The following is a 13,493-nucleotide window of genomic DNA, read 5'->3' on the forward strand; positions in this document are numbered from 1 at the left end:
GTGGAAGCATTTGTTCTTTTCAAGCAGCTTGAAAAGCCATTTTCTTCTTTACAATGGAAATCCTACATGCTAAAAAATCTGAAATACAGGCCACTTCTGTAAAAGTAGATTTTTAATTACCTTTATTTGGAATTATATTATATTTGGAATTACATAGACCTGTAACTCGCATTTCAGATCTCAACCACCACAAAACACATCTGAAGAGAACAAAATACTGAGAACGTTTAGATTTCTTTACAAGTGTCAGTCAGTTTTTACAGCTCTGATACACTGGTCTGTACCTGAGTCAATACAGTACCTTGCTCATAAACAAGGTACTACATGCAGTATCACTGCAAAATAAGGATTCTAGTATTATCTAAAATGGCAGTCATTCGTAAATCTGCTTTTAACTATTAATACATCAACACAGATTAACTCTGAACCTAAGCATATTTTTACAAGCAGAACATGCATATCTTGTGTCTGTTAGAAGTATTCTTAAAGAAAAGATCAACTATGTTGAAAGGCCTGTAAAAGTATTAGATGATGATGAGCTAAAACCGCTTGGCATTGGACAGAGTAACTCTGCGGTCCCTTCATTGTCAACAGCAACTTGTAAACAAATACTACACAGATGACCCTAATGTCACATACAATTTCAGCTACTATCATGAAGTCCCAAATGAAATTATTCAATAAACAAAACAAAACAAAAAATTAAAACCAAGAGCGTAACATCCACTATAATCTTTTCACTTGTGGAAAATTTCATGATTTGAGTTCTTCCGTTAAGATCGCTGTTCCAAAGCAAAGTAAAAAACATCACCAGGCAGGGAAAAACCTTTTGACTTCAAGAGCTTTTTAAGAAAACTTCTAGAAGAAAAAAAATCCATCAATTCACTTTGTCTTAACAATATGAAACATACAGCATGCTTTCTGAAAAAAAAAGCAAACAAAACCAACAAACAATGATTGGATAAAGCCTACATACACTGACACCAAAACAAGTTTCTGAACCATGAGGCCAAAGCTAAAGCTGTCCAAAAAAACATGAAAACAAACTAGATAGCGAAAAAAAAAAAAAAACAGTTAAGCTTGGGGCTTAACTTACAGCTGCATGATGAGCTTAGTAAGTGGTTATACAGTAGAATGGAGCATTTTTTAAGACAATCATCATTAGGAAAGGGCTTTCTGTTTATAATTACTCTGCTGGACTGTGACCTGTGATCACATCTTTTAGCCTAAAAGGAGACAAGTCTGAGACATAAGGCAGTACTCCCTATGACAAGAACCAATACGACAAAGGCACATCCACGCTGCAGGTTTCACAAAAGGGCAGCTGAAAGGAAGTCACTGGAGGCCACTGTTTGTCCCTGAAAAGTCATCTCAAGTCAGAGCTGAAACATTCCGCTGGATATTCCAAAGCAGTATGGATTCCTAAGCAAAAAGGACAAGTAATCCTTTCAGAAAAATACGGCAGATTAATTTTGGCAGCTGCACCACAGAGTTCTCCAACGACAGCCTGGGGACAAGAAGGCAAACGCTTCTATTCCCAAAGTTTGAGGCAGTAAATTAAAACGCTGCTGAATCTTGCTGTCATTAATTATGGCCCCTTCATAACAATACTGTGCTGCTCCTCAGCAAAACAGGACCCAGTGTATCTCATTCTGGGATGTGTTTTCAGCCTACAACGCTTCAGATGAAAAGAGTTTATCAGACCAGGATTAATGCACAGGTGAAGACCCTGTCTCACCAGAGGCCTACCCAGCTCCACAGCCACATTCCATCTGTGCCTACAACACTCCTCCTTCCTTTGTCTGCTACTGCTCAGCTGTCCAGGCTCAGTGTTCCCAAGGGAAAAAGGGAGATGAGAAAACGGATTTTCTGCACGCCAACTTCCCTCACAGTCCTCTTCCTGACAACCCAAAGGCCGGTATTATCCTCTAAACATCAAGCAGCTTTGCAAGACTGTTGTAGGTAGCTGCCTCTTTTTCTGTCATATATGCAAAAAGATTTATTCCAAAGGTTTTTATTATTTAAATGACATGGAAATTTCCCACTTAGGGCTGACTGCATAATTTCTAAATTATTAATGTGACCCCTTGAGTATTCCAATTAGCTTTTCCTATTAAATTTTATTTTGAACAGAACAAAATGCACTTGAAGTCATCTGAATTCAGCACTTCATCCTTACTCACTCAGCACATTTGTGAGCTGGAGTTCAATCTCTGGTCAGTTAGCAACAATCACACGTGCTCTCAGTGTGCTCACCGTGGAGGGGAAATAGCACTGCAAAATGTTCAGAAAACCAATGCCTTATTGCCCCATAAAGCTCGCAGCTGCTCTATTAATTAAATAACTTGCAGAACAGCTCACCAAACTACTTGACTTACTGCTAATGACTAAGAATTGTAATGCATTCACCTGAAGTACTTATGTGTACAGTCCAGAGAGTGTTTTCCACCAAGTTCTCTGTGCAGTGTGAGTCACACTGAGCTTTTTAATTCAATTTCACCTATGAAGAACATTCAGCTACAGCAAGATACATAGATATTTTTAGAAGATGCATTTTGAAAAAGTTTGGACAAATGCAATAACACCAACAACAGTAACTGGGCTCTCAACTGTGCTCAAAACCTCTGAAATACAAAAATTCCCAACCGTACTCTATTCATATTGGATTACTCCAGTCTCAGAGAAGTTTTTGTATTTTTAGCTCTATTGCCAAAATGAACATAACAGCAATGCTCAGCAAACAAGTATGAAACAGTGAAAGAAACCTCCAACAGTCTCACTAATGTAGTTTTTTGCAACCACTGTATGAACTGAGCAATAAACTTAGAACTGCAAAACTCGGCCAAAGAAGATGCAGTGATATCAGGAGCATGTTAATAACTGACCACTGAAGTCTAGGAAGCGTTACAAGTACAAAACAGTGGCTGAGGAAAGAAGAAGGAAGAAGCTTAGCTACCACTGACCAACCGCTTCAGTCTGGCAGCATCAGCAGCACAACCCACACAACCCTGTGCTGGCCATCCTGCTGAGTTCTGTTGGAGAGTTTTCACAGTACTGCTGCACTAGAAACAGAAGCGCTGTTTGATGGGACTTGGAAGAAAGCTGAGAGAAGTACCCCATGGACAGACACGCTGTTAAGGTATGGACAGTACAACATTTCATTCAGTAAGTGAATAAGAAACACAAAAACATGTGATGTGCCCTACAGCCAAAAGTAGGAAAAGCAACCCCACACTTTACCTGCATAGAGCACTCACAGTGAGCACAAACAGAAGCAGCAGATTCTGACTGGAACATTCAAATCAAAGGGTAGAGGTCAAATAGTTCCCCAGGAACTCTCCACTACTGCCAGCCATGAGGGCAGAGGACTACTGCTAACAGCTGAGCTAGAGTTCAGCCAGGGATTTTATTCAATCTCCTTGTGGGACTACAACATACCCCTGCAGCAAAAGAGATTGAGCTGAAAGAAGTGTTGTTGGTTTTTGGCGATTTTGTTTTATTTTTCATAACTATTACTGCATTTTAAAAAATACACACTAATAACAAAACTATTAAAACAGTGGTACATACATGGCATATGCCATATGGCATACGGCCACTGGCAACGCAATGACAAGAAGCAAGAATTAATTTAGGCAAGATACTGCATGTATTATTCACTCATTCAGAGCAAGCTCCTTTAGTAAGCAATGCTAAAAGACAGCTTTACCTTTTCTTAGAGAGAAAGAGAGAGAGAGAGAGAGAGAGAGAGAGAGAGAGAGAGAGAGAGAAGGATGGTACAGCTAGTGAACGAGGAGAACAAAAGAAAAAGGGGAAAAAAAAAAATAATCAAAGGCTGTTTCTTTTACTACCATGAAAACAAATCTCCTTAACTACTTTCCAATTCTACAAAGATAACTTTAGGAGCTTGTTTTAGCTGTCACAGGATGACATATTCTTCATTTTGTACAACAATCACCAACAAAACAGCATACCTACAACACCACAGGTTCACAGTCACATCTGGGAGAATGAGTAGCGAAAGAAAGCTATACAGAACCATTGCAGTGTACAACAGTTTACTCCCTCTGTTTAAATACACGAGGTTCTATGGATATTACACTGGTCAAATTTCACATTCAAATATCAAATACAAGTCTTAATAAATACAAAGCAAGAAAAAGGCAAGATTACTGAGTGTATCCTATGAAGAATCTTTTATCACAACACAAAATTGAGTTTTTCTGTTTCTGAAGGAGGAAATTCAAGCAAAACATCAAAATTTACAAAGAAATTTTGAAGCCTGAATTTCTTCTACTCATTCAACTAATGAATTCTACTAATTCAACTGCTTACTAACTTTAGAACTGCAACTCACCCTGCCTGAAGTTTCCAAAGTACTGTATTTGCTCACACTTTGGTGTCATAAAGCAGTTACATCAACTACGCATCATTATGGAATCTATCCATTTCATTCTTACAAGCTTAAATGGTCCTCTTAAAGGAATACAGAAGTTACATCATTATTGATAAGGAAGCATCTAAGGTAACGTGGATTCTGAGGTAAGATTCATAGTGCCAAGGCTGCCCCACACAGTTATCTCTACTGTATGTACCCAACTGTATGCGCTAAGTTCTCAAACAAACGTCACATCTAAGACATTCCAGAACTACCTGACAATGTTTCTAGCAGCTGCCACAGTGGGAAAATCCCTTCAGTTTCAGCAAGACTCAGTTGCTCAGTTTAACCTGAGGCAACTAATAAAGGTACGCGGTAAACAGGAAAAGAATATCCAATTTGAAGTCCAATCAGACACCAAACAAGAATGAAACATGCAAGAATGGAGTAACAAAGGTTTCTTAAAGAACATTTTAAAGGTAGTACTGGAAAGAGAGAGGTTATGCTTAATATTAAGAAAAAAGTATTCTCAGAGAGAGAAGTAAGGCACTGGCACAGGCTGCCCAGGGAGGTGGTGGAGTCACCACCCCTGGAGATGTTTAAGAAGCACACAGATGTGGAACTGAGGGACATGGTTAGTGGGCATGCCAGTGGTGGGTTGATGGCTGGACTGGATGATCACAGCGTTCTTTTCCAATCCTAATTATTCTGTGAATCTAAGGAGAAAATATTTCACGTGGATGTTTTGCACTGTCACTGTTTAGAGGAGTGAATCAAACTGCACTCAAAGCAGAGGCTTAGCAGCTGATTTCTTGGGGTTCTGTACAAGAACCACATGAAAACCAGCAAACCATTCTTCATTTTATAGTGTTGAATAGAAAAAGGCTTGTCTCTGTTACTCCGTATTTACTATCAACACATTCCAAATCATGTGAAAACTGCCCAAGGTCTCATGAAAAATTCTTCACGTACAATTTTCTTACATTGCTAGAAATGTTACCGTTGGGAATTTTTGGATAGCCAGGAGAATTTCCAACTGCACTAAAAGCTGGAATTCATTATTAAAGAAAACTAGAAGGCAAGAAAACAAATGCAAAGAGTAAGACCAACATCAGACCTGAGTCTCGATGTGCTTTTCAGGACTGTATTACTCTTTCTTAACTAGACATACTCACAAATTTCAGTATTCTTTCCAAAATGAATCCAGTGTCATAATAATTCAGTAATAATTAAAATTAAAACCCAAATCTTTATTAAAAAATATTTTTTTCCTCTCCTCAAACCTTTGAAACACCTTGTTCTAACAAAATGTTACTCATTTCAATGAGCTTGGCTACATCAAAGTATCACTTTTCCATCCTCACAATGTTCTTTAGCTTCTCTTCCTTAATAACAAATTAAATCAAATTAATATGTAAATTTTTGAAGGTCACAAACAATGCACAAAGTCCTGATCTTTGTTCGATGATTCTAAAAATTTCTGGTGCACAGAAATACTTTCAGCAGCCTTGAGCAGCTGTTAAAAACATACAAATTTTGTAGCTTTCTGTAACAATGGCACTTCCAGATTCACAGTGGCATTCCATTCTGTAAGAGTAGTTCTTAAAATATAATGGTCCAAAATGACTTTCAAACAGTGTAGCTACAACTATGCTAAGAACTCAAAAATTGCAAACACCCAAAACAACATGAGGCAAGAAAAAAATGTTTGAATATATTACTAAAAGATGATCTGAAATAACAATTTGCAGATTAAGTCAGTAAACAGTAAATACCACAAAATCCACGTAGAATTGTCTAAGTAGTAGTAAGCTCATCAAAATGCTAACTGGGCTGTAAGCATGCACAATCAACACAACAAGTACATTTATGTTCTGGAAGTAACATATAACCAGCAAAGGAAAAGAAATACATGGCTTTAAATAGTACAAGGAATTTCATTAGACATACCTTTCCTCTCTGTTTTCTGTGAAGGGATGGAAGATGCAGATGTAGGCAGTTTTGATAAAGTAGATGCTCCATTAGCATCAAAGGATTTCTTTGGCTGGTGATCAGATTGTAGAGAAAATGGACTAGGAGGAACAGTGCTTGGGGTAGCAGTTGGATGAACCACTGGTTTGATGGGATGCTGTACTGGAGTAGAACTACTGTGAGTCTCTGCCCTTGGCAGTCTGTAGTCTCTGTCATTGTGCCTGCTTGTTTGAGACAAAATATTCTGTGGGAGCATACTACTGGCGTCACTGGAATGCTTGTCTTCCACTTTTTTCACGATTCCCCAAGTAATGTTGCATTAAGAAAAAAAAAGAAGATTAAATTAGAAACTTCTCTCTAAAATTACAGTGACTATGACCAATACAGCTGCACATCAATAACTAGAGCTGACCAAACTTCTTATGATTAAAAAAAAAAACAAACAACAACCTCAAGCAAATCAGCATCAAAAAAGGCAAAATTCAATTTTACTCACTGATAAAATGCATTTTCTCTGACCTTTGCTTGATTTAGAGTTCCAGTTAAGCACTGTGTTTTGATGAAAGGTTGCTTTATAAAGAGTCTTACAGTCAAAGTTAACTTTGGAAGTCTCCTAAAAAATCTAAATCAAAATCTATTATTTCCACTTATATTTAGCACAAAGATATAATCTGTGCCCTTTTTTTGTTCATTAAAAAATTCTGAGCACCATGTATAATTAAGTAGTTTCAGATTCTACCCCTCAAAGAATTCTACTTCAAGTCACTTGAATACTGCCACAAGATTTTACTTTCAGTTGGATGAATTCAGAAGACCATGTATGAAATGAGTGACTAGTCTGCATCTGTCACATGCTAACGGATGTTAAAGTACACTGCACAGAGCATATATCAAGCAAATACTGAGCTTTTTTTTTTTCCTCGATTTTCACCAAACAAGTGGTTACTGAAACATGCAAGTACGCTATCTTTCGTAGCATACAGCTTGTTCTAGCATGGCAATATGTTTTAACATATACAGAAAAGCATTCCTTTAACATGCCTGCTTGGCCAAGTCCCACAGAAGGGGAAGAAAAATACAGTTTGGAAAAATAAAGTTTGGTTTCTAGTTTTAATCCATCTAGAGATTTATGCTACAAAATCATTAAAACTATATCAGCACACAGAAGGAATCTCACATGTTTCTAGGAATTGTTTGTACATTTCCTAGAAAAATTTGGCAAAGATTAAAGCTATATTCTCAGGAAAAAAAATAATTCCAAGCCACAGAAAGTCATGATTTGGGACTTGCTTTGCTAATAGTATTGGCATGGCAAAAATACCTTTCAGTAAAGTATATGAGTTTCTGAAAAACCCTGATACCATTATCTATTAAATTAGTTTGTATTTTTCAGATGTGAAATCAAGTTTTTAGAATTTTTTTCTGCTTTTCTATTTTCATGCTCAGAATTTAACACTGACAAGTCTCAATAAGTGTAACACTCCAACTGTACTATTAGTCGTGCAAGTTGTTTCAATAACTACCTACACAGAACTCAAATCAGGCAGTAAAAGCTGCAAGAAGGAGTACCACAAAAAGCATAAAGAAACTGTCATTCTAGTAAACAAAAGTTATTTTAAGGAACAACACTTGGCATAGCTGTCTGCATCATCAGTTTAGCTTTGTTTATATGAAGAGAGGAGAAAAACTGCTCAGGAAATGCTTTTATTTTTAATTTTTTAAGTTTGGAAAAGAGCAAAGCCACATACTTCCACTGGCAAACCCACTGGCAGCTGTTGCCTGCATCACCTCTCTTCTGTAATCTCTATCTTTTGGAAAACTGTTAACTGACATTTTGCTTGCTTCTTTTTGTCTCTGCTCTCTGAAGAAAAAAAAAAACAAAACAACACAAGTTAAAAAAGAATTTACATCACCTAACAATACTTTCTACAGATGCATAAGATGAATCATTCTAGTAGATCATTGCTACAGATGAAGCTGGCAAACTCCAACTGTTGCTTCCTTACATCAACATCTGTCCAAGCCCTCACCATATCAGACCAGTTCAGCTCACTAACATAGCAAAGAAAAACACACACTTCCCCTCCCTCTGTTCTGGGATCACCCAGGCAGGGATAAAATAGGAGCTAGAGGCCACATACAGGTGGTGAAAACACAAACTTGGACCACAGTCTTTTACAGCAGTACTAGATAAACTCAACTGCTCTATAAATGATATTAAGAACGCTTTTCCTTGTAAGTTGAAAACAGACATATATATATATATATATGTATGTGTATATATATGTATATACCTTTCCAGCCACTCTTTTGGTTTTTCCCACTGTGAAACTTCTGTTCTGCAGTTGTAGTAGTACTTTTTGCCCGAAGAGCTGATGTGTTCAGACCAATCATCCGCAGAATCATAAGCCTGTAAAATACAAACAGCGTTGGACAAAAGACTACCCAGAGTTTTAATACACACACTGAGAACTATGTCATGTCCTCATCCGTATCCATATCACTGCTTTCCATTTAGATCACATTTAAATGCCTGTTCCATTGCTGTAAGCGTTAAGACGTGACCCCTACATTCCTGCTGCATTCTACAACAGTTTCTTCTGTTTTTTATTCTCACTAACCATGAAAAAATAAAAGAAAATAACAATATACTTACTGGGACACAGTAATATCACAATTGATAACATTAGTTCTCTGCAGCTTAAAATTTCTCATTTCTCATAAAAATCATTGCAATTATATTTTCAATCTTTTTCTATGCTTTCTGTTCTGCTTTCAGTGCAATTTTTGAACAACCACCACTCTAACCACTAAAACTTAGATAATAAGGTGATAAAAACTCACTACAGTGCATCTGAAGTAAACCTAGGCAAGAAAATATGATTTTACCAATAAAGCTCAAGGAAAGTATATATCTACTTTATTAAACAATCTCACATTTTAAATTCAAAACATGTAACTCAAACCTCTAATGATGATCAATTAGAACAGTTTTACAACATTTAACAACTGCAGCTTGGATGTTTAAAGTGTTTATAAAAGAAAAACTGATGTTGGAGATCTCAATGAAAGAGGAAGTACACGTCTCTCCTTTCAGATAATGCTGAAAATACCATATATATACACAAATGGAGATAAATACCAATCACAAATACTCACTCCATCAGAAGTTTTGCTTGGATTATTGCTCGGATTAGAAGAATGCGAATTTGAACTATGAAGAGCACTGTGGTTATGTGAATTTTCTTGTGGAGAGTAACTGGTCCCTAGAAGAAAAAAAAAAAAAAAAAAAAGATAATAGTTTACCACATGTGTTTTCAAAGAAATTACACATCTGAATTCTGAGCAGGCAAAAAGCAGGGAAGGCATATCACTCACCTGTATCACAACATCAATCAAATGTGAAGGGTTTCAGAAGACACATATGCATATTTCTTCTGTTGCATATAAGGTAAAGCTCCCTTTGACTCTCCAGTTACAATAATGTAGCTTGCACTATTCTTACTCTCAAACCTCATCCCACAAACAAAATATGTAGCCTTCACTATTATTTTATCAGTATGCTGACAGCATCCTAACATGTTAATTCAGAAATTAGAAACCATTTTATTCTAAACGTTAAGTCAGAAAGTTTAAAAGATTTTCTCATTCAACCACTGTGAATGAGAATTTTTCAAGTTCACTGAAGCAAGGCTGTTTTCTTAACCCTTGAGTTTCTTTGTGGCTGGCCCTAGGTAACTATTTCTATTTATGAAAACAGAATAAATTAAGTTTTCCTGCAGCACAGACTCTGCAATACACCATATTAAAAGCAGCATTTCCCAGAGGTTCACACAGTTCTGGCCCCCAAACAACTGTTTACTGAGGTCACCTGGTTTTCTTCCTTGTAACAATTGAACTCAAAAGAATAGTTGAGGAATGAGAAAAGAGATAATTCAGCATTTTTTACACTTACATTTGTGTCTACACTCAATCACCAACTCAACATTAACTCTTCTGATTTCCAGCTAAATAAGCCTTCCCATTTGCCCCCTGTGAACTTTGTATAGATGTCCTGCTCCTACAGACTCCTATTCCTTGAAAAATTCTACATAAGTAAAAATCTCTTCAATTTCTCCATTCTTCCCATTTTTCTTCCACATCATGCTAAGAAAAAATCATTTTCTTACAGATTTCAAGGAGAAACTAAATACACAAAATACATCTGCACTGACCCTATCTTATCTTCCCTTCCAAGTACATAACTGCTACAACAACAGGAACTACTGGCTTCACATACTGTATCGTAGTTTAAATTTGAAATCAGAAGGGTCTGCAAATACCAAAATCTGAATCTCATGAGTAACCACACCAAAGAATCAGGAGCCTGATACTGGACTAATAAATAGGTGGGAGTGAACTGAGCCTTTAAAATAAGATTTCCTAGGACTTGGGAGCTCATAAGCAGAAAATGACTTATTACAATGTATCAAACAGAGCATAGGACAGATTATTATACAAATAACGATTTTTGATCCTTCTGACTATGCAAGTGCTGACAAAATTACTACAAAATTCTCCACCTCCTCCTCACACAGGACAGAAAAGCAGTCAGTGACAGAAACAAAGAAATATGCTGTGATCAACGTGGTTCCTACCCTACAAAGAATAAAGACAAATTTGCACACACTAGTTATTGACCACCAGAATCATCAGCAGTTCTAAACCCTTTCCAGCACTATTTTGGCTAACAAGTGTATGTCACTCTCTTTAAAAAGTGCGGGGCAAGAAAAGGAAAAAGGACATCTCCACAAGTACAACGTTCCAAAAGCAAGAGTTAGGCCCACACCAATGCCACCTTGTGCACTCAAGGCCAGCAGAACAAAACTTATCACTGGGAGGAGTCTTTTCCAACTTCAGTGATCCTGTGACTCTATGCTTAACCTTTACAGAACGAGACAGTAATTAAATATTTCTAAATAAATTATTCTGTTAACAGTCTTCATCTATTTACTGTTCCCCTCACAAATTCTACTGAGATAAAATTGCTAAATGTCTCTGTGTATTTCTGTAGGCTGCTTACCGCAGACTCATTAGTTAAATTCTACTATGAGGTAAAACAATCATCTCCCTTTTTATAAGGAAAAAAAAAAAAACAAACAACAGAAATGAGAAGCACCAGATGTTTTTTTAAAACAGTTTGATATTTCAAAATTTCAGAAAACACCCACACAGTTAATTTACTGTAATCCCATCCAATGGATGCAGTTACTTTACACTTCATTCAGCTCAGTTGAGATGTTGTTGGTGACTTTCTAAATACAATCATGGTCTAAATACACTGCCACATTGAATAATCCATTACACATTTTCCCAACGCGAGGAAAATGGCAACGTATGCATTAGACCACTAAAATCTCTTAAAGCCTGTTCTACCCATCCCTAAGCAGACCCCTCAAGCTCACTAAACAGACATCCAGGCCCCCTCAGTCTCACAGCTCCGCAGTTTCCTTTGCACATCCCACTGTTCCCGAGGCTGTTCCCAGTCCTGGCAGTGAGTCACAAAACCCCTCAGCAGTACCTGAGCTGCTGTGGCACTCACACTGCCTACAGCAGCCGCGGCGCTGCTCTGCTGCTGTTTCTTCACAAGGGCCCCTCATGGCTTCTCCAGCAAGATCCCACCTTGGGTCACCAGGACATGCTGCTCAGGCCTTGGAGCAGCAAAACGTAATTCCATACCTGATGGTGTCTAGAGCTATTACAGAGCACAGTTAAAGGTGTGAGTTTTCCTCTCAGACCTCCATTTATTTTTATGGTTAACACTGCTCTACACCTAGATCAGTGCCAGAACTTAAAGGGAATGAGCATGAAGGGAGCTGCCAAAATGATGTGTGCTGTTAGGAAGCTTCTAAGAGTGAAGTAAACGCTCTGAAGAACAAGAGTTTTAGACAATTCATACAAATAAATGGTTTAAAGATCCACCAAATTAACTGCAGACCAAAACCTTTTAACCTCTCAAGGAATTCTGACAGTCCAGCCCAGCAAGCACTGCTAGCCCAGAATTCCATGGAAAAACAGCTCAGTAGCTTCCAAAGTCTACTATGTGAAAATTGTTGGCCAAAAGCAATCATTATGTGGAAGTCTACTTCAAATAGGAAGGGAGGTTCCTCTTACTGGTATATCAGCTATACCCTTAGCAATATCTAATCCCAATACGTTTTACACGGCTCTGTCTGCTGCAAGTGCACACATGGCAGCTTCTTCCTGAGAACCAAATCACAAAGGTAGGATAGCTGAGATCACTTCATACCCCAGAAAGAGGCCTGCTAAGGTAGACAGCACTCTACTACTCCTTGGGATATTCCCTTATAACATTTCTTACTGTTTTTATCTATTTGTTGCATTAAAAAAAAAGAGAAGGATCAAAAGACTTGTGTTTTTCAAATACCTGTTAGCAAACCCTAGGATTTAACAATAGTTACAGAGCTTTCTATGGAAATGTCTATAGCACCATCACTGTGACTTTTCTCAGCTCAATCATTATTTTGGAAGCAGTTAGATCCAGACAGGTTAAGGTTAAATTATCATCATTTTCTTCAAGGCTTTCAAACAAACAAACAAAAAAAAAAATCACATCTTCCTCACTCATGCATGAAAATCAGCACAAGTACACAAAGCATGATTCTGGGAATCAATTCAAAAAAATAGGCTGTGACTTAATGCCTACTACAGATTGGAAAATTCAGCTATGCCAAGATTCATTTGCACAATTTTTATTAAGTGCTCTCCAGACCCAAATTACTGAAGCGAATACAGTCTGAGCTGCAATGAGGTTTCAGCACCATGCTGGACTTGGAAAGCAGACAACGTAGGGTGAAGAAAGAATATCACATCCCACAGTATACCTTCAACTTTGTCAATAATTTTCACATTTAACTAATGTTTCCCCTGACATCAGTTCAACTCAGGGAAATTAAGAAACAACGATACTTTGAATTGAAGATTAGACTGCTCTAATAAGCAGCTAAGTTTTTCTCCCTCCCCCCACCGTCTTCCAAAACAAGCTGAAACTTCCCAAAAAAGCCTCATACTAGCAACTGCAACATCTAGTCATTACCACCTTAGACATCCAAGATTTTGACCAGGCACAAAGAATAAGCTGGCA

General features: G+C 37.5%; 1 protein-coding gene across 6 annotated transcripts in view; it reads right to left on the minus strand.

The window, feature by feature from the left end:
* WAC (WW domain containing adaptor with coiled-coil) overlaps positions 1-13,493 on the minus strand; it is a 54,049-nt gene that overhangs the window by 20,877 nt on the left and 19,679 nt on the right. For all 6 annotated transcript variants that reach the window (XM_085227178.1, XM_085227177.1, XM_085227176.1 and 3 more), the window contains 4 exons: positions 9,509-9,615; positions 8,644-8,759; positions 8,098-8,210; positions 6,329-6,637 (listed from right to left, as the gene is read on the minus strand). In XM_085227178.1, the coding sequence (XP_085083304.1) occupies positions 6,329-6,637; positions 8,098-8,210; positions 8,644-8,759; positions 9,509-9,615 (645 nt within the window). The remainder of the gene's footprint in view (positions 1-6,328; positions 6,638-8,097; positions 8,211-8,643; positions 8,760-9,508; positions 9,616-13,493) is intronic.

This window comes from Meleagris gallopavo, chromosome 6 (genome assembly GCF_905368555.1).
Source record: "Meleagris gallopavo chromosome 6, MGAL_WU_HG_1.1, whole genome shotgun sequence".
Taxonomy (NCBI): Eukaryota; Metazoa; Chordata; class Aves; order Galliformes; family Phasianidae; genus Meleagris; species Meleagris gallopavo.